The sequence below is a fragment of the Cavia porcellus genome, unplaced genomic scaffold (genome assembly GCF_034190915.1).
Source record: "Cavia porcellus strain 051 isolate PalLab524CR breed Dunkin Hartley unplaced genomic scaffold, mCavPor4.1 scaffold_5, whole genome shotgun sequence".
NCBI lineage: Eukaryota > Metazoa > Chordata > Mammalia > Rodentia > Caviidae > Cavia > Cavia porcellus.
In genome coordinates this window covers 23,022,586-23,044,588 of record NW_026947488.1, presented here as the reverse complement: position 1 = coordinate 23,044,588, position 22,003 = coordinate 23,022,586, and the positions used below count along the sequence as shown (strand labels likewise).

General features: G+C 37.4%; 1 protein-coding gene across 9 annotated transcripts in view; it reads left to right on the top strand.

Moving 5' to 3' along the window:
- Positions 1–20,733, top strand: part of Ralgapb (Ral GTPase activating protein non-catalytic subunit beta) — a 95,782-nt gene extending 75,049 nt beyond the window's left edge. For 5 of the 9 annotated variants that reach the window (XM_063248357.1, XM_063248356.1, XM_063248355.1 and 2 more), the window contains 8 exons: positions 1,906–2,071; positions 3,445–3,567; positions 6,421–6,557; positions 10,206–10,314; positions 10,996–11,074; positions 12,672–12,776; positions 16,057–16,205; positions 16,638–20,733. In XM_063248357.1, coding sequence (XP_063104427.1) covers positions 1,906–2,071; positions 3,445–3,567; positions 6,421–6,557; positions 10,206–10,314; positions 10,996–11,074; positions 12,672–12,776; positions 16,057–16,205; positions 16,638–16,831 — 1,062 coding nt within the window. In that variant the 3' untranslated portion in view covers positions 16,832–20,733. The remainder of the gene's footprint in view (positions 1–1,905; positions 2,072–3,444; positions 3,568–6,420; positions 6,558–10,205; positions 10,315–10,995; positions 11,075–12,671; positions 12,777–16,056; positions 16,206–16,637) is intronic. The other 4 variants (XM_013150325.3, XM_003467652.5, XM_013150323.3 and 1 more) reach the window with 1 other exon arrangement.
- The last annotated feature ends 1,270 nt before the right edge of the window (positions 20,734–22,003 follow it).

Below are 22,003 nucleotides of genomic sequence, written 5' to 3'. Positions count from 1 at the left end.
GGAAAACCTGACCTAACTTTAAGAAGGTGTTTTGGAAGAAAAGACATTTCAGCAGTATTTGAAGTATGTACTGATAACACAGAAAAAGGCAGAACCAGATTTTTTCTCATAAAGTAATATATAAATTCTCCAGAGGTAAGAGAATATTGCATGAGAACTCTGAGAAGGTAGACACAGAAACTTTAAGAACACTAATTTTTTTTAGAATAACATCAGTTAAACTGGTGTAATTACAAGAGCTGAGATCTGTTGTGAAGGAAATCGAATGCATTGTTCACATGGGACTGGGGCCACTTTTCTTACTCCCCGTAGAAGATGCAGACTCTTGGGGGAGTTCCTAAATCAGCTCACTTCTTAGGTTTCTAGGGTTGGGTATGATGAGGAAACAGGATTCCTGGAGGCTTCCTTGAGAATGGCGGAGACCTTGCCTCCTCTCCAGGGAGTTAATTCTAGTTGCCAGCAGGTGGCCTGCAAGTTGAACTTGACTCACCTGCTACTTTTTGACAAAATTTTCAAAAACTATTTAAGAGCTTCTAGGGGCCAGAGGGTTTAGCACACTTGCCTGCCTGGCAAGCACGAAGTCCTGAGATTGATCTCCTGTACCAAAAACAAAACAAAACAAAATAAAAAAGACTTTAAAAAAAATTAACTGCAAAAGCCTAAACTGACTGTCAGATCAGATTCTTGACTCCATCACATGGTGTGATAGGGTATGGATGAAGCAAACAAGCATGTATTTAAGAAGACTTAGTTCTGTGTTAAAGAGGTGAACCTAGCAGTGGTGCTCAGTAGACGGAGGAGCAATCTGTATACCTTCACATATTTTTACTTTCACAGGCCTCTGTGTGGTCCTGGACATACATTAGTATTAGATGATGACCTGGGAACTGGCTGCATCACAGTCACTTGAGTGGGGTAGGAGTAGAAATAATGATGTCATCATCTTGGTTTTGCTGATTTTGATGTACGTTTGGAAGAAACCAAGGGAATCTTATCTCTAGGAAAGTCCCCAGATGGTTTGATAATCTCTGATAGATACCTCCCTTTTCATTTTTTTAGAGAAGAATTTTCCTTGAGAATTTTGTGTTTCAACAGCAGCACTATTGCCATCTTTGGCCACATAATTTTTGTTGTGGGTGCTGTCCTGGGGAACATTCAGCAGCAGCTTTGGCCTCTACTACTAGATGCTAGCATTGTTCTACCAGTTATAACCAAAGATGTCTCCAGACATTGCCAGAAGATTCCTTTGAGGGCAAACTCACCCCTAGATGAGACCCGCTCTACCAGAATGAGGGACCCTCCTTCTAAAGCCAGAAGAAAGCAAGGCACTATACTTTTTAGTAAAGACTTTCTGGTCGTTTTACTTTTTCTGGAATGCTACATTCCTGTGGACTAAGAAATTCCTGTTTTATTTCAAAGAAAAAAAATTCAAAACAACAATCATGGCCTCTTTTTATGTTCTTAGTGAGTTTGTACTTTTATAGCATTCGCCAAGACTTGTAAATGAATAATCACATACCTGGGTAATAGTTCTCATTAACCAGGCTCGTAACTCTTTGAAGGCATGACATTATGTCTTTTGTTTATTTTTTATAAGTGTGTCTGGCTCAGTAATTTTTTTTTAACTAAGAAGGAAAGATTAAAATAAGAAGGGAGCTCTGGGCTTTATGTAACATGATCTCATTTAACCTATACACACATCCCAGTTAACCCTACTGCAAGCTGAAGAAACTGAGACAGGTGAAGAAACTTGCCCAAGGCCTTGCTAGTCTAAGTCTGTCTGCGATAAACTCCCAAATTTATTTTGAACCTGTCACTTGATGTGTAAGCTTATTTTTAAGAAGATTTATTCGATTATGTTCTTGTGTTTCTTTCATGATAGCTAATGATTGGTATGTATTTCAGATTTTGAAGAATGTGGAGTCTTCCAGAAATGTTCAGCCACATTTTCTAGAATTTTTGCTCTCCCTTGGCTGGTCAGTAGATATTGGCCGACACCCTGGTTGGACTGGCCATGTTTCTACCAGTTGGTCAATTAACAGTTGCACTGATGGTGAAGGATCCGAGCAAGGTAAAACTCACAGTGGCTGTTTGTTTTTGTTGTGCATGATTTTTCTCCCTTTATTGTGAATTTTTAGTGTTGTTTCAAAAAGCAAACAAAGATATATAAAAGGAAAGTCTTTATTTAGTGATAGTCCTCACAGTGGTGGGTCACTTAATAGTTTGTATATTCTTCTAGACATCTTCTCTTGATAGTTACTGAACCAGGCTTGATATATATACCTCACAATAGCCTGAAGACTGGAGATTAGCTGAGTTTCAGAATTCTGTTTCTCGCCAATTCCTCAGTTTGCACTATGGTTAGAATACCTCAGAACTATCCCAGAGAAGACCGTGATAGAGAGATACACACAAGAGCTATTATTTAGGATCAGTCCCACTCACACTTCAGGCCTGATGTAGCATAGGGGCAAGTAGAGTGGGTATTAGTGTAGGAACCATAGTGTCCACTGCAAAGGTAGAATGTTTGTCCAGGATTTATAAACTGTAGCACATACCTATTTTTTGTTTTTTAAGTAATGTGTTATTAATACTCAGCCATACAATCATTTATGTACTATGGCAATGTTCATCCTACAGAACTAAGTAATGGTGGCATAGACTAGATGTTCCACAAAGCAAAGTATTTATTATGTAGCTTTTACAGAAAAAGTTTGCTCACTTGTGGTCGTAATTTGTGTGCTATATCTTTTCTACCATTAAGAATTTTCTAATATTGTCAAGGGGAACATTTTATTTTTAATTATGACTAAGAGCAAGGGTCTTTTCCTGTTTTTCTGAGAACTCCTTGTTCATGTCTTGGGTCCAGCCTTTTGTCAAGTTATTGGCCTTTATGTATCATTGTGAGGATGTTGTGTGCTTTTCCGTTGAGAACTATCCTGGCTCTCAGCCATTGTTTCTTTTAAATCAGTCTTGCTAGCTTAGAGTGCACATTCAACCTGCCTGTCTGTTTTCATATTACATCACTGCCTGATGGGGAAGGTGGAGCAGAAACAGAGCTGGGCAATAGCAGGGACAGAAAATCATTACCTCTACCGTCCCCACACACCCTGCCCAGCCTTTTTGGGGCTATGGTGGTCTTCCTTTTTGTGATTTACCTGCTCCAGAAGGACTGCTCCCTTCCTCTGCTCACACTAGGAAGTTTAAGGCCCTGCCAAGCAAAAGTAGTTTGTTACAGTTTCAGAAGGTATGGAATTAAGATTTTGATGATTTAAAGTTAGTATAAAGACATTTAATAAACATTTAATTCTTTCACACAAATTGATTCTTGTTGGAAACCTACCTTCTATTATTATCATTTTATTTATCAGTTAGAATTTGATAGAACAGGAACATCTATTTTCCCTACTGTTGGAAGCATCATGCAGTGTCTCTTGTTCCTAGATGAAGTAACGTCCTCCGAAGCTGCTGGGGCTAGTGTTTTCAATGGACAGAAGAAGGTGCTGTATTACGCTGATGCCCTGACTGAAATTGCCTTTGTGGTTCCTTCTCCTGTGGAGTCCTTGAGTAAGAGGTTTTTTGTTTGTTTGTTTTGCCATGGTGCCCTACAGGACCTGTTTTTGTATTCACAAGCTTGTGTGGTATTGTTGCACTGAATGAGGGGCTCTGGTATTGTTTCACCGAATGAGGCATTATAATCATTACACGATATAGAGAGAGGCAGAAGATACTGTCTTCTCTTACCTTTCTGATGGAAAGTAAGGACACAGACTGATCTCCAGTAATCTAAATAGTAGAGTCACTCTTCAACCCAATTTTTGCCTTTCTTTTATCTAATTTAAACAATGTGTAGACACCTTGGTTTACAGTTTGTTCATTTCTTTCACAAATTATGAGTGTTCCCCACCAGACTCCTTCTTCCTATGTGAGAGCCTTTATGAGGAGCTTTACAGAAGCCTGTAACTGGAAGGATCTCAGGATGGTGAACGGCTGATGTTCTGACACTGAGTAAAAAACCTTGAGCCACCTGGAAAAGATGGCAGTCTAGGACTAGGGCTCAGGAGTGAGCCAGACTTAGTCTGAGCTTACAGTTTTTATTTATCTAGAATTTTGCTTTTTGCACATTAAGCCTATGTCTTCATGCCTACCAGGCAGTAGATCAAAAATGACACCTTCTTTATTGACGCCATTGTAGGATGAGATACTATTTTCTGCTTGTGCAGTCTTATCCTGAGGCTGGCAATCCTAACAGCTTCCTCACTTTTGTGTTTGGACCCTCGCCTTTCCATTTGCCCTTCTGTGCTCTAGGTCAGTAGCAGCTCTTTGCCTTCCTTTCAGCACTGTGGTTTGCCAGCCTGATTGCAGCAGTTCCCGTGATCAGCAATCTGCCCCAGAGCTAGAGCCTGCTCATTGCACCACATTTTCTGCAGTTGGCTCTTGGTTTCTGTCCTGTTGTGACCCTTCTGCTATCCGTGCTTTGCCCTACTCCCTCTCATCTTCTCCTGTTTGCTGACGCAGTATTTGTACTACCATGGGTGTCTTGTTTTGTTTTTAACTTTGTGTGCTTGACTCCAACCAGATTATACCTTCATCTCAGAAACTATATTGTCCATAGCTTTGAGTGTCCTGGTGTCAACTTTACATAGTGTTCCATGACTGGATGTATAACAAAAGATAATTCAGACATTGACAGATGGTTCTTATTAACTTCTTTGTGTGATAAATCAGATGGTACTTCAGTTTTTGTGTAGAGCAGGAACCAGCGAATTATAGCAATACATCACATTCAACCAACAATGACTTTTACATGTTTAAAGTATCAGAAATAAAATACAAAGATAATGTGCACCAGAGATTTATATGGCCATCAAAACCTAAAATATTGTTACCTGATTCTTTTACCCAAAAGTTTCCAAAACCAGTGCAGTGACTTAGACAAATTAGCATAAATAAACTTTTTATCCAAAGAAGTATGGGGGCTGGAGGTTTAGCTCAGCGGCATAAGCACCTGCCTTGCAAGCAGGCAGTTGTGAGTTCGATCCCTGGTACCAATAAAAAGGAAAAAGACAAAAAAAAAAAAAAAAAGGGCTGGGGATTTAGCTCAGTGGCATAAGTGCCTGCCTTATAAGCAGGTAGTCCTGAGTTCAATCTCCGGTACCGATAAAAAGGAAAAAGACAAAAAAAAAAAAAAAAAAAACCAAAGAAGTAGCATTCTTAGATAACGAAATTCAAACGGCAAATAAATATATGAAAAAATATTTATCATCATTATTCATTAGAGAGATGCAAATTAAAACAACACTGAGATTCCATCTCACTCCAGAAAGAATGGCCAGAATCAAGAAAACTACCAACGACAAATGCTGGAGAGGCTGTGGGGAAAAAGGAACTCTCCTGCACTGATGGTGGGAGTGTAGACTAGTGCAACCACTGTGGAGGTCAGTCTGGGGATTCCTCAAAAAGCTGGGATTGGAAGTCCCATTCAACCCAGCTATTCCACTTCTAGGCATATTCCCAGAAGAACTGACAAAATCATACCACAGTGATATATTTGCCCCTATGTTTTATAGCAGTACAATTTGTAACGGCCAGATCCAACAACCTAAGTGTCCATCAACTGAGGAATGGATAAAAAAGTTATGGAATTTTTATACAGTTGAGTACTACTCAGTTATAAAGAAAGATCACATTGAGTTATTTTAAATAAACACAACTTGAGACCATACTCATCAGTGAAATAAATCAGACTCACTTGTATAAATACTGTATAGTCTCGCTAGTGTAAGAAATGGTAAGAGTACATAAGAGTTTATGGTAATCATGATTCCCCATTACATTGCCTTGAACCCTTATAATGTTTACATTCATTAGTTGGAATGGTTTTATCTTGGTTTGTTTGATTTTATTACTGTGATAGTACGAACAGCTATTTTGAAGAAATAAAGACCTTATAATAGCCAGTGCTGATTTAATATCATCTTACTCTGAAGTCCTACCATGCTTTTGTTCTTCTGTTTCTATTGGTTCTATCATACTGTATCTTACTGGATTTTATTGTGTGTGACAGTATAAACAAATTTTCTATGGAAAATGAGATAATACAGTAGCCATTGTTCATTCTCCGTTATTTGGTTCTGAATGCGTGTAATACTTTCATTCTCTGGAATAGTTTTATACTGTTTTGTTATGTTTGATACTATTGTATATGAAGTTATGCTCAACTATTTCAAAGAAAGAGACATTATGGTAGTTACTGTTATTTACGGGTTGTCTTGTGGTAAAAATGTGTTGCTTACATTGTTATGTTCTGATCTGCTTTATTATGTCCTCTTGTCTTAATCTCTTTAAAATAAAAAAAATTTTAAAAAACCCAAAGAAGTAGCAGTTATTATAATTGATTTATTTTCCTTTACCTTATAGCTGATTCATTGGAAAGTAACATCTCAGACCAAGATAGTGACTCAAACATGGATCTTATGCCAGGAATTCTGAAACAACCATCCCTGACACTTGAGCTTTTCCCCAATCACACAGACAATCTTAATTCTTCACAGAGGGTAAGTTATGTTGTAATTAACCTCTAAACATTAGTAGTGGGGATAATGGGGATAATTATAGAATCATATTTGGAAAGTTAACTTTAAATCAGGGAATAATTAGAATAATAATTTGTTGGTAACTTTAAGTCTGTTAAATCCAATTCTCTTAATTTCCTCTTTTCCAGCATGCAACAAAGTGTTTAAGACTTTGTTTTCTTCCTTTACTATTTGGTACCATGCTTGTTCTCTTACAAATTGCTTTTTTTTTTGACATTACCTCACTACTACTATTTGTTATATTTCTGTCTTTTCCCAAAACTGCTTACTTCCTCCACCTCTTTTCTTTCTTTCTGAGATGTTAGGCTGATCTTGAACTCTGGATTTAAGTCAGCCTTCTGTCAACCTTCTGAGTAGCTGGGACTTAGGGCTTCTGCTGATCACTTCCAAGTTTCATTTCATAGGGATAGAAATGTATGGGAGCAGAGCAATGTGTTAAGATTGCAGGGAAGCAGAAAGTCAATGTATTCTTTTTCTAGGCTCTGTTTGCATTGGGCAGAAGTTGAAATCATTCATAAATCTGGTGCTGTGCAACTTCTATGCCTTCCTCCAATTCAAAATGACTACCAGTTGCTTTTTAAATATTTTATTCCCTTCAGTATCCACTGAAGGTTTACCATTAGCTATATTTCCCTATCTTTAGTCATGTGATATTCAATTTAAACAATTGTGACATTATAAAAATGGCAACATTTTGGAGAGTAAATCTTTACAAAAGTCTCTCCTTGTTATTTCCTTTTCTGCCTTTTCCTTACCCATGTTCAACCCTAGTCCAAAAACATTAAGTGGAAAATTCCAAAAGTAGACAATTCCTAAGTGTTGAAGTATGTGGCATCCTATATAGTTGGTGAGATCCCCTGCAGTCCTGCTTCATCCTGCCTGTGCTGGAATCATCCTTTCGTACACAGTATGTGCTACTTGCTTGTTAGTCACATGGTAGTCATGTGGTAGTGCCATGATTCTCTAGTATCAGAATGCTTGTGTTCAGGTAACTATTATGAAGTAGTCTAATGCTAGGTCATGTTTCACTTCAGCTCATATCACATTATCACAGGAAGAAGAAGCTGTATAATATAGTAAGATATTGAAAGATAGACCACATAACCTTATTACAATACAGTATATTGTTCTAATTGTTCTGTTATTCCATTTGTTCTATTATTACTATTGTTAATATCTTAGTGTTCTAATTTATACATAACACTTTATCCTTAGGTGTGTATAGGAAAATACATTACATACAATTTGGTGTTAATTACATCTATTTTTTTGTCTTTTTGAGACAGGGTTTTGCTATGCAGTTCAGGCTGGCCTCGAGCTCACTTTGTAGCCCAGGCTGGTCTTGAAGTTGCAAATGATTCTCCTTCCCCAGCCTCCCAAGTGCTGGGATTACAGGAGTAAGCCATCACATGCAGCTAGTTTTGAAGAAGCACTGGGGTGAGATTGGGGAGGTCTTTGAACTATAGGGGAAACACTACTTCATATGATTAAATATACTGACTATGCCACATACTCCTTGCTACAAGAGGAGAGCTTTTGGCTTTTATTCTTTTTCCTGGCTATTGGCACATGTTATTCCTTTTTTTTTTTTTTTTCCTCAATTTAATTTTATTCAAAGATAAAGACAAAAAAGAAAAAACTATAGTAAAATTTCAAAGCTCATCATTTAGGGGGTAACAATGATACATACATTGTGCATTGTTATCCCCAAATCATTCACCCAGAGCACAACACATCTGCATTCAATTGTCTGAATAGTACCAGTACAAATCTTTCTTTTTGTGAACTCAGAGAAATCAGTAGAATAATTATCTAAACTATTTTTTTATGTGCATGTACTTACACATAGGAATTTTTTTCTTTCAGCTTGTCACACTAATGAAATAATTCGATGTTTGTCCATGTGTATCTTATTTATTTCACTAATGAGTATGTTATTAAGGTACATCCATTTACCTATCATTTTTTATGGCTGAGTAGTACTCTGTTGCATAAAAATATGGCATCTTTTTTATCCATTCCTCAGTGAATGGATCCATCCACTGTTTCCAAGATCTGGCTATTATAAATAGTGGTGCTATAAACATCGGTGCACATTTATTACTGTGGTATGATGCTTTAGGGAAGATACCCAGGAGAATTGCTGGGTTGAATGGGACCTCCAGTCCTATTTTTTGAGGACTCTCCACATTGATTTCCATTGTGCTTGCACCAGTCTGCATTCTCACCAACAGGGGAGAAGATTTCCTTTTTCCACAGTCTCTCCAGCATTTGTTACTGGTTGATTTCTTGATACTAGCGATTCTTTCTGGGTTCAGGTGGAATCTCAGTGCTGTTTTAATTTGCATCTCTTGAGTGACCTCTGATGTTGAACATTTTTTCATGCATTTATTTCCTGTAAATGCTGCAAATGTTGTTTCATTAGTAGTATTTTGTTGTCATTTTTTCTCTTAATCTTTACTGAAAAGTGACCGAGTAAATGGTAACGCAGGTACGGAATCAAATCATAAAAAGAGTGATTTAAAATAAAACAAAAAAATGTAAAGATGACTGAAGTCATTCCTTCATTGTACAGGATTTGAGTTTGGTTCCTTCCACAGTGAAAATTATTTTTGACACAGTACATACTTTAAAGAGAATACTGGAGAGGTCTCCATCTTTACAGCTGTATATGAAAAAGGAAACAGCAAATTATAGAAGACTGAAGTACAATGATTTAAAAATCAGAAGTTTTAGACGGTTTCACAGAATGCAGTTTGGAGGGGAATAGGTAGTATACTGCATGATTTGTTTAGGAGAAATCTCTTGGTCATAGTCATTTTCTGTGACTGCCAAAGTAGAAGAAAGAATCTTGGGTTGGGATAGGTTGCCATGGACTGTGGTCATTTGATAAAAGCACATGTATTTCTGTGCTAATAAATAGTTTTAATTTTAAAATTCAGATTACTTAGAGTATTCTCCAGTCTATGCCCATGAGCTTTCTGTAGGACAATGGCATAAACTTATGTATGCATACCCGAAAAGGGCACAGCTCAGAGTGGCAGTTTGCTGAAGGTGAACCACATAGTCCTGTTAGTCTTGCAAAGAAACCAAGTGGGTGGCAGGGAAGCTCAAAACACACTGTACTTAATAGCAAAGCCCAAGAACTCTTTTCTTTCTGCTAACCACAAAAGAAGTTCGGCACAGATTGCATTTGGGAACTAGGAGTACCTTGTTAGTGGAGCATTTTAGAGGTTAGGAGCTGTAGACAAACTAGTCATTTTTCTTTGATGGGGAAAGCATACTGCTTTCTAGACTTACTAGAGATAGACTAAGATCCCCTTATATTTTCATAAAACATTACATACAAATTTTATTACTGTTAGTGAAAATAATTGTTCAGTATTCCTTACCTTTTATTTCCTTTGACAATTTGAGTTCTTCATTTCCTTTTTCTAGGTTAAGACTCATAAGCAGAGAAGCCAAGTAGGAGCTTTTTGACAGATGTGTTTTCCATTATTTTCCTAGTTTCCATGACCTGATACTCATATCACTGGACATTTTTATAAATATATGACTGGGTAGTTTTATCAAGGTAGTTCTTCTTTTCTTCTCTTCTTCTGCATGTAGCTCAGTCCGGGTTCCAGAATGAAGAAGCTGCCTCAGGGTCGTCCTGTGCCTCCCCTTGGACCTGAGACAAGAGTATCTGTAGTCTGGGTGGAACGCTATGATGATATAGGTATCATATAAGGACTTTGACTATCCGTAATAGGATGCTAGTGACTTACTAGGTATCTGAAAGGAATAGGACCCTGCATTGGAGCTCTACCACGTAGTGTATTAAACCTCAGGTTGTTTATCTGTTAAATGGAGATAATGATGGCACTTACTTCATAATTGTAAAGATGTAATGAGGTTAGTAGACAAAGCTTTTAGCTATTCCCATTGGCAGTACAGTCACTGTCCCTGTCATCCTAGGAGCTATAGATTTGGGTAAAAGAAAACATGCCACACACCCTTCTCCCTGTGCCCTCTAGTTTTAATGTAAAGGTTACTCTGTTCCTTATGAGCTCTAGTATGGATAAGATTCTCATGATTTTTCTGTTAAGCAGCAAGAGAACATTAGAAATGCATACTTAACCTAGGATCCCATCCTGCTTAGAGTTAGTGGCAAAGTGTGATCGTTTGCTCATATCATGTTTCCTAAAATGTTCTGCTTTAGGTGAACTTAGCTAAGATATCTTGAGGGAGATTTTTCTTTTTTTAATTTTGGAGAATCATTAGGATTACATATTATAGGATAGCACAATCTAAGTATTTGTCCTATACCAGTGTAAAGAGATTAGAAACTTAAATTTTCTATCAGTTACTTGGTAACAATGAACCAAATCTTACTTGTAATGCTATTGTTTTCTTCCAGAAAACTTCCCCCTTTCAGATCTAATGACAGAGATTAGTACTGGTGTGGAAACGACAGCAAATAGCAGCACTTCTCTGAGGTTTGTTCTTTTAATTTGCCGTAAGTTCTTCAGCATATCTGTTTTGTTATGTGGACTGTAACTTAGTAAAGTAGAATTATCATGTATCAAAAAGATTGAGGGAAAAATAATCAGAAAAGTTCGTACATAAATGCAGATGGTTATCAAATTGTTAAAAAAGTTTTAAAACCACTTTATTGATGCACGATTGGCAAAAAGTTGTACAAATTTAATGTATTTAACTTGTTGAGCTTGAAGAAAAATGTACATGAAAACACCACAATCTATGCTGCAGACATACCTATCACCTCCAAAAGAGTCCTCTCACTTGCATTATAATTATTTTGATAACATTTAATATAAAATCTACCCTCATAGCAAGATTTTATTATTAGTGTTAGCAACTGTGCTTTACAGTTGATCTTTAGGACTTTCTCATTTGCATAAATGAAACTTTGTACCCTTTCATTAATACCTTCCCATTTTCCTTTTTCTCCAGGTACATTCTACTCTCCACTTCTAAGAATTTAATTATTTTATATTCATGATATAAATGTTATGTAGAATTTGTGTTTTTTGTCCCGTTTATTTCATTTAGCATAACATCTCCAGATCCACATTATTGTAATTGATGTGATAATATTCTGTTGTATGTGTAGACCCCATTTTCTTTGTCCATTTATTTATTGATTGACATGTAGGTTGCATCCATGGCTTGGCTTATGAGCAATGCTGAGCTGAACATGGGAGTGGAGATACCATGTTAGGATTCCATATCTTAGGATAGTACTAGATCTTTTTGAGATCCTGACTTCCATTCCTTTGAATGTATATCCATAAGTAGGAATACTAGACCATATGATAGTTGTACTTTTAATCAACCTTGCTGATTTTCATAGTGATTTTACTGTTTTACATTCCCACCAACACTGTACAAGAGTTTCCTCTTCTTTCTGTACTCACTAATACGTACCTTTGCTTTTTTGAAAATGATCATCCTACTAAGTATGAAGTGATATCTCATTGTGGTTTTGATTTCATTTTCCTGATGATATTCAGCACACTAGCAAGGGTTTTTAAATGATATCATTAATTGCTATTTTATATTTATCTGTAGCAAAAGGAAAAATTGAGAAGTTGAGGCAATTAATGAAGATTGTTTTACCAATATTAAGTAGAAATGATAGAGTTAATTTGAGGGAAAATCCTGGACAAATGGTGGTCTTAAGTATACTAATCCAGAGGCTGGGGATTTAGCTCAGCAGCATAAGCACCTGCCTTGCAAGCAGTTAGTCATGAGTTCGATCCCCGGTACCGATTTAAAAAAAAAAGTTTACTGATCCAACAAGCTATTTAATAGAGAAATATTTCTATCTTTCTTAAATTTTTTTGTGCTTTGATACAGGGTCCTACTGTATATTTCAGGCTGGCCTCCAATTCACTATGTAGCCCAGGCTAGCTTTGAACTAATAGTGATCTTCTTGCCTCAACCTCCCACCTACTAGTGTTACAGATATGCTACCACACCCATCTTAATTAGAAAATATTTCTTGTTAAAATTTTATTATTGGAATAAAAATTAATTTTGTTTATTTATTTATTTTGTTTTTTGAGACAGGCTCTTGCTGTTATTTCAGGCTGGCCTCAAAATCACAGCAGTCTTCTTGCCTCAGCCTCCTAAGTGTTGGGATTACAGGCATGCTCAGCAAGAAAATATTCCTAAGTAAAATTATTACTGTTCTTACGTTAAGCTTTCTACTTTACCTGCCCATACACAAAAAGAATAAAAAGAGAATAATCTGATTCTGAGAATAGTGACTATGTATTTGGTTATGCTTTATAGTTTGAAGGGCTTTTTGCCTGCTGGTTTTCTGTTTATAATTCCAACAGATACAATTATCATCCTTGATTTACAAATGGGCTAAGATAGGCCCATAGAATTTATTCCTCAGCCTAATGCATCCAGTGCATCAGTAAACAAGAGGAAGCAGTTGAAACCCAGTGTTTGTCCTCAAATGCTAACCTCACTTCTCTTCATCACAGAACTGCCCTTTGACTTGATATTTTTACTTTGTGCCTTCTCTTTTACATAATCTGTTTCTAATTATGTGTAAAATTAATTTAATCTTGTTAGATGATTATTCTAATGAAGTGAATAGAGATTGCTTATCTTAGCATTATTAATATTTTAAAAATTTTCTAGAAGGCAAGTCATCCTGAAAATGTCCACGTTTTGTATGCTAAGTATTTTGAAACAAATTACAAGCCCAAGCATGGTGGTGCATGCCTATAATTCTAGCACTCAGCAGGCTGAGGCAGAAGTTTGAGGCCAGCCTGGGTTGCAAAGTGAATTCAAGGGCAGCTTGAACTGTGTAATGAAACCCTGTCTGAAAAAGACCCCCCAAAATATTACAAGTTCCATACAGTCTAACTACATGAGTATACATTGTGAAAACCAAGAATACTTTAGATAGCTAATGCTAATATTAGAATGATAAAGTTAGTAATTTGTTAATATCATACAGTAGCCTTTATATTGACATTTTTCCATTTTTCTTAAAATTCTTTTACAGTAGTTTTGTTCAAACCAGTATTCACTTCCTGGACCTGCATCGGATTTAACTCTTTAATATCTTTTAATCTGGAACAGTCCTTTTTTTCTTAATGACATTGACTTGCAGAAAGGACTATGGAATAAACTGTCATGAGATAGATTTTTCTGGGGCTAGTTGGGAAGAGAACTGTCTTAAACTCCTTATGCTGTTACAGTCTTTTCAGATCAAATCTATAATACAATTTGGCTATAAATTTATGTTTTATTGGTAGACTATCAAATTTTAGAATTTGTCTTGGGAACAGGTTTACTGCAGTACTATTTTTTTTAACAAGGAGAATACTGAACATCCTTTATTAGCACAAGCAAGCAGTCATAGCAAGGCACAGTAAGCAAAAACATATATTAGCAGTCAAATGCTTATTGTTGCGTAAAACCGTAGCTTTTCTTTTTGGTAGAGTTGACAGCAGACATGGGGATGTAAAACGACCTTTTGTGGCAGTTGGTAAGGAAACCAGGTAGCACTCACCATTGGTACAGAGCACATTAGGAAATGGACATGAGAATGGACTTGGCTACTGTGTAAAATGTCTAGGATAGAACTAGAAATTCAGTCCAATACTAAGCAAACATGAGAAACTAATGCTTTTTAAAGCACTTCTTCAATTTGTATAACATACGATTCTAAGAAACTAAAATGTGTTAAAGTTATTTATCGATATAATTGTTGGGTGGTACCTGCAGTTTAGATTTCAGGTTTTTCATTAAAAATTAACTACATTCATTCAGGTGTGATACTCAAAAGGCTGAGGCAGAGGGATTACTGCAAGTTTGAGGCCTGCCTAGGCAACATAGTGAGTTCAAGGCCAGTCTAAACTACAGAGTGAAACCCTGTCTCAAAAAAACAAAATAAATAAACAAATGCCCTGAAGTTCTAAAACTTATACTTACGTAGCTCAGCTACAAGTTTACAATATATATACTGCTATCTAAATTATGAATTGTTTACAGCAATCTCAGCACCAATCACTGTAGTTATTATTATCTGACTTGTTAGTGAAACTTCTAGTCTCATTTCCTTCATGGTTCACAAACTTGTGGACATAGGTACCAATCCAGCTTTAGTGAAATGATGTTAGCATGCAGTTCTTCAAAAAAATCACACTTGGTATTATAATTACATCAGCTATTTCAAATGCAGTTTTAAATTAAAGAACTCTTTAAAAAAATTAATACATAGGATCTTTAAATAAAATGATGCTACTAATTTTGTAAGGCTGGATATTTAAGAAATGACTACCTAGAAAACTTGGTTTGCTTCATACTGCCTTTGCAGAAAACAAGACTGAGCTATAGCAACACTTAATATACTGCACTATTCTCTTGTGGCCAGAAGATTGCCCTTTTTTGCCCCTAAAAGGAAGTCTTTATTTTATCTTTCTGTTTATTTATTGGACTTCCAAAGCTTGATTTATAGTAACTACAGACACCATACTTTTGAAAGGTTATGAAAAAATAATTTCAAGCATTAGTCACAGTTGAAATACTCTTCTAATATTAATAATTTGTTCTTTAGTAACAAACACAATTCTTCATAGCAAATGTACTGTGTTAGTTAGTTAGGAACAAAAAAACCCCAAATGTTTAAAAAAAAGAAAAAAACTTTTAAAAGATTAACTCAGCATGTTTTTGCTAACACTCACTTGACATGTATGAAAAAAGACTCATGTTGGGGAGAGAAAAAATAAAAAGCCCCCAAGTGTCAGTAGCAGTGAGTAACATAAATAACTCTTAATGGGCTGACCATGTCTGAGGTAGATGTGTAACTCATTCTTTCAGAGATGCATCTGCTGACCTTAGCCCCTCTTGCTTGGTCAGAGACTGCAAGGACTTTGACCTTAGAGGACCATGACTAGGGTGTGGTCATTTATGATCTCAGCTAAGGAGGACATGTACAGCCAGTCCAGACAAAAGACCTCCCAACCACTTGTCCTGACTTCAGAAAACACAATGTCCAGGGTTTGCAGGCTAGATTTACACTGTATTCCCCTCTGATGCAGGTACAGCTTCACCTGTGTAGAATTTCCTGTGCTCTAATGGCCACACTTCTGTTCCCTACAGAAAGGGGACTAAATGCAAGTAACAAAGCTGGCTGCTAGATTGTCAGCTCTCACGGTAGATTGGTTAGCCTTTCTACATTACCTCCTCACTGTTTTCCAGAAATTGATTTTTAGCCTCTTTTTTGTTAACTTAAAAAGGCTGACTCCAGTCATGAGCACTTAGTATTGCAGAGAGCAGCAACACAAGCTCCCAAAAAGAGGACTTTGAACAGACTGACCCACTGCTTCTTAAACCGCTACTGTCCACAGGTCCCATTGGTATTCTTATACTGCATGTGGGGGGTCTTTAACTCTTGTGTGTCTGGCTTAAAAAGACTTCTTTTGTTAAGATCTACAACACTTGAAAAAGAAGTTCCAGTCATCTTCATCCACCCTTTGCACACTGGATTATTCCGGATAAAAATTCAAGGAGCCACTGGAAAATTTAATATGGTCATTCCTCTTGTGGATGGGATGATAGTCAGCCGGCGAGCACTTGGTAAGGTCTTCATGTGTGTGCAAAAGAGCTAAGGTTTCTCTCCTTCTTTAACATCTGTATAAACCCCCCAGAAAAGAAAAACAGTTTTCAATAGTTTACATGTAGCAAATGCTGTGACTCTTATTAAAAGAGGAACATGTTTTTGGTGAGTTTTAAACTGTTTTTAAATATTGTACAAATGAAACTTCACAAGCTACTAGCAAGATAGTTATACTGAGGGCAAGAAATGAATTGTCAGGCCACATTTTGGTTCTGTTTTTGTCATTGTGTCTTTCTTCTGACATTTTTTTTTTTCTCTCTTTCTTTCTCTCTGGGGAAGGAGAGTTACACAAATGGAATACAATAGTTTGACTATGAAAAACAGCTCATCTAACTCTGAGAGTTCATTAATTCTGGGATTATTGACAATTATTTTAACTTTCTGTTTTCAAGGCTTTCTGGTGAGGCAGACTGTAATAAATATTTGTAGAAGAAAGAGACTGGAGAGCGATTCCTATAGTCCACCACATGTCCGCCGGAAACAGAAAATCACTGACATTGTCAACAAGTACCGGAACAAGCAGTTGGAGCCAGAGTTTTATACTTCACTTTTCCAGGAGGTTGGACTCAAGAGCTGCAGTTCCTAGACCACTGTCTAGAATAGTTGAACTCCAGTGTGTGGACTGTAACATCAAAGCAAGACACTTTGACAAGTGATCACTGTAAAAATAAAAAAATCACTCCGCAAGAGCTTATTGTTTCATCACCAGAATAGGAAAACACATTGTAAACCCACTGGGTAGAAAGAAGACTGAAGGCTTTCTAGTCAGTTGGGCTCCCAGATGCAATCATACTCCTGCTGGGAATAACGAGAAACATTTTAGCCATCAATTTTCTTTTAAAATGCCAATTTTAGTTAAATATAAGCCTTTTGAGGAGAAAGGCTGTCATGCATCACATCAAACACGTGCATTGATAGTATCAACAAATTTGAAAATTAGAAGTTAAAGATAGTTCTATACCTCACTTTTTAGGAGGTTGTATTCAAAATTATAATGTCCTGGATTTTTCCAGGACATCTTCAGTGCTTGTGTTGGTAGCATGGAGGAAAGTGAAAGAAGTCTCAGCCTTCTGCTTACTTGAAGGACCTTTTGTCATCCAACTGTCAAACTGAGAAATCAAAAAACAGAATTTTTTTGCTCAGATACGTAGTTTGACATTAAAATGTTTCATATTTTCTTTCCATATTAAGAAAGTTGTCATTCTATCACTGCACAGATCTGTCTGTGAAGGCCTGTTTTTGAGCAAACAAATGTAGAACAGAGGCAGTCTTATTGTGTAATGGAGTTACTAATGAAGTTTATAAGATTAAAAACTATAAGACAGCAGTGATGCCTCCATTCTGATGTACAATCACAGCAGGGATCAAAAAAGATTTGGTTGCACCCATTATCTCTTATTTCAGGACCAATCAGCAAAATGCAGTGGTTGATGAAAGATTCTATTTAGGGTTCAAGAAGTAGCCTGCCAATGCCACAGATGAAGATCTCTCCCAGAGAGCCCCTGGAGTGCATTATAATTGACAGACATTACTGACCACCTTCTTGGGTGGCTGCTGTTAAAAATGACTGTTGTCCTGCTTTCTGGACTTTGCTAGTTGAAGGCACAACAAATCCCTGCCAGGTTTTTAGAAATACTTCTGTTACCTCGCTGCTACTTTTCTGCCAGGGATAAAACTTGAGGTGGCCAGACCCAGGCAATCCTCGCAAGGATTCTTGTTATAGCGCTACCATATGTACCACTTATTTCTCCTATTTTTGTGTGTTCTTTTTTTCAGTAAGATTATTTTGTATTAAGAAAGTAATATTTGAAGTCCAAAGAGGAGTGATCAGAGTTGTATGAGGGATATTTCCTACTTGTACTGATGTCAGTAGGTTCTGTAGACAGGGCTACATTGGTCTGTTTGATTTGGTATTTTGATAGTTTCCTTAGAAGGTTGGGAATAGTGTGGAATCTAATTCCTTGTGCAAATAACTATTCCACAAGTATGCATTGTGCCATTTCTGAGCAAGAAATGTGGGTATAGCAACTCTTGGTCTAGAGTTGGCCACACCCTTTTCTTCATGTTTGTTTTAAGCTCAGGTAAAAATAACCTCTGCATCCTTCTTTGTCCTCTCTTCCTCCTGTGTCATTATCAATTCAGGGTATAATATTCTTCAATCATTGGTTTTATTTTTTTTTTTTCCTTTCCTCTTTGCTCTCTTTAAATTAAAATTTTTTTTTTTTTTTTAAGATAGGGTCTTGCTACGTAGTTCAGGCTGGCCTTGAACTCTGTATAGCCCAGGCTGTCCTTGAATTTACAGTGATCCTCCTGCCTTAGCCTCCCAAGTGCTGGGATTACAGGTGTGTACCACCACACCCAGTTGGTTTCTTTTTTAGGTAGGTAAGAAAATGTTATTTCCAGATGGTAGCATGGGAGGTGTGGTATATTGTAAAGATCAGTGAATTGTACCCTAACAATGTTTTAGCAGCTGATCAAGAATAAGATGAGGTTTAACAACTTCCAGAGAACTTCCAGATTGACATTTCAGGGGGAAAATGGGCCAGTGTTCTAGTTGGAGTAAACAAGGCCATTCACAATATTCCACAGGTTAAAAATAGCTAATGTCAGTGTACTTCCTCAGATAAATGTTATTCTTGACATAGTTTGAATATCAGAAAAAATGTTTGGGGTGTATGTGTGTTTGTGTTGGGGTGGGCTTGCTGATTCTTAAGTTAGTTGTAATTTGTTTTGTAATTCCAGTGGGTAAGCAAACAGCCATGTTGAATGTGGTGTGCAGTATAGGAGAGATGGTGGTCTCTCTTTCCTTGGTGGTCCCCCAGGAAAGGAGAGATCTACAGCCCCTGAAGGCATGAAACTCCCAGTGTGTAGAGAGCCAACAGAAATGGATCTGTACACCTTGACAGATGCTGGTTCCTTCTGCTTTGAGTTGCATCTGCCCAAAAAGGGAATGTGGTAAGAACCCTTGCACCTTCACTAGTGTGGGTCACTGTATTCACCTAACTGCCTGAGTTAAAAGTCACTTTGCATAGATAATGCCAGAGAAACATACTTAGTACTTAATAATCTTGTAGTAGTGCACTTGATAAATTTGCCAGCACATGTGTAGAACCTTTGGGTAAAGGGTAGGACCATTCTGGTCTGTGGCTCAGGCAGTTCAGCTGCTCATGTGCTGGCTCTGCCAGGGGTTGGTAGGTTGGCATTCTGGAAAAGGAAAGCAAAACCCAAGAGACAGGCTCCTATTCCCAAGAGTCACCCTTCTATTCCCTTGTGCAACTTCAGGGAGGGAAGTCTTTCCTCCTCTGTAATTGGGAGCACTGAGGACAGAAGGAAGGGCCTCTACCTTAACCTTTGCATTTTCAGTCACCTCTGCCAGGGCACCCTCCTAAGACCTTCTTCTGTCCTTTGGCCTTTTGAAAAGAGTGAGTGTATGGTAAGGGCTTCCACTTCTCAGCCATGTGTACACATAAATGTGTGTTTGCACACAGAGACGGGCACTCGTTTTCTTCCACTTTAGGTTGTCGGTTTTGCTCTAGCCCATGCTTCTCTGGACTTGTATATAAATACAGAATGTCTCCAGCTTTGGCCCGAAGGGCCAGTTACCCACACGTTGTGCTTTGAGATGTACATGAACAGTTTCTATATGTGCTGGGGAAGCATTTGTCCAGCTCTGCAGACCGGTTTCTGGAGAGGTACAATGGAAGCTTCACTCCAGAGTGAGAGCCCTATACAGAGACAGAAAGAAGGTGAAGCTTGGGAGGGGCCACTTGACACCTACTGGCAGTGGTTCTCCATTCAGCATCTATGATCTGTTTAGGTGCTGTTATACTGAAATTACCATTGCACTTAACGGAGCAGTCTTTGGCATCATCTGTTTTGGGGTTCCCTGACAGCCTGTTTTCCTGGGGTCCTCAAGACAGCGTAGAGTCAGACTGTGGTCTCACTAGCTAGCAAAGCCATGTATCAGATTGTGCTTTTCGCAGAATATCAGCCCTTGTTCTTAAGACACTTTTTTTTTTAATGATGAGGGAAATGGTATAATTTGGGATTCCACAGTGCCTTGCATATGGTAGGCGCCCAATAAATATTTGCTGAAACAGACCAAGTTTCCAGAGTCCTCATCTCCTGCAGTAACCAAGACATCTTTCTCCTCTGAAGGGCTTGGCAGTTGTGGCTAAATCTAACCAGTATCGTTATTTGCTTGAAACTATATATACAATTTGTATGAATTTCGATGTTGCCAACAAATGATCTTTTTCTTAATGTATTTTCTGTAAATATTTCTGGCACTGATCTGTAAAGTAAAGGTGAGATGTAAATATGAAGGTGTACCTGTGTCCCCGCGGCTCCTGTGTTTGATCTTCGTCAGCTAGGAAAGAAGGTCAGAGGTCTGTTTGTATTTATCCCAATACCTTGTCCAGAAGAAATCCATGGAATATTGAATGTAATACATTTAGTCAAGTAAATTTTAAGGAGATTCTTATCTAATAGCACTGTGTGTGATTTTGGTTCGAGGCTAAAGAATCTGACTTCTGCATGAGTGCTCTTTTTCTGGGGGGATAGGCTTAGCTTTGACTCCCCTTCATAATTTAGATCTATGAATTTTTACCCTGTGGCTGGGGATTGCTGAATGGTAAATGACTCTGAGCCTTGGGATTTTCTGCCAGCAGGACTGGGAAGTTCAGAAAGTAGGGAGATGCATTGAAGAGCACCCCCTTCCCCCACTGCCTCTGTGCAGTGTTCTGCAGAGGGCTCCCTGGGACCAGGTCATGCGTGGTGCACTGTGTGTGCCTCTTCTGAGTCATCCCTCCAGCCCAGCATAGATGCTGCCAGCTACAAATATGTTGACCCTAAAACTCCTTTTTGTTTTTAAATTTTAAATTTATTGATACAATTTAGGTGTACATAATTACCACATTCAATATAGGGAATTTGTACATAATACATCTTGTTTTATTTTCCCATTCCCATCCTATCTTTTCAAACCCCCTTTGCTACCCTATTTGCAAAGCTCAGTTTTCATTTTATTCTACTTTTCTTGTTTTTTCTTTCTCTTCGTTCCTTTCCCTGCACCTCTATTTCCCTTTTCCTTTTGAACAGTTTCTATTTCACAGTATGTATTGTACATTTATGTTTTTACTTATGTTTTCAGTTTTTCATACCAGAGAATTAATGTGATATTTACACGTGTGTCTGATTTATTTCACTGTTGTTTGTGGTCTCTTGTTCTATCCATTTAGCTATAACTGTCTCATTTTATCTTTCTTTATAGCTGAATAATACTCCATTATATTAAAAAATATCTTTTTTATCCATTCATTGATTGATGGGCATCTGAGTTGCTTCCATGATTTAGCTTTTATAAACTGCTGCTATACACATGAACATGCATATATTGCTGTGGTAGGATACTTTTAATTCTTCTCGGAAGGAACCCAGAAGGAGGATAGCTGGGTCAAATGGACTGCTAATCCTAGTTCTTTGAGGAATCTCCACACTGATTTCTACATTGTTTACACCAGTCTATCCTCCCACCAACAGTGGAGAAAGGTTCCTTTTCCCTCACAGCCCTGCCAGCATGTGTTATTAGTTGTTTTCTTGAAATACACATTCTTTCTGAAGCGAGTTGAAATCTAAGCATTGCTTTAATTTTTACTTTTGAATGACCAGAAATGTTGAAAATTTTTTCATATATTTGTTTGTTGTTTGTACTTTTTTTAGAACTATCTATTTCAGATGCTCAGTTTTGGATTGAGTC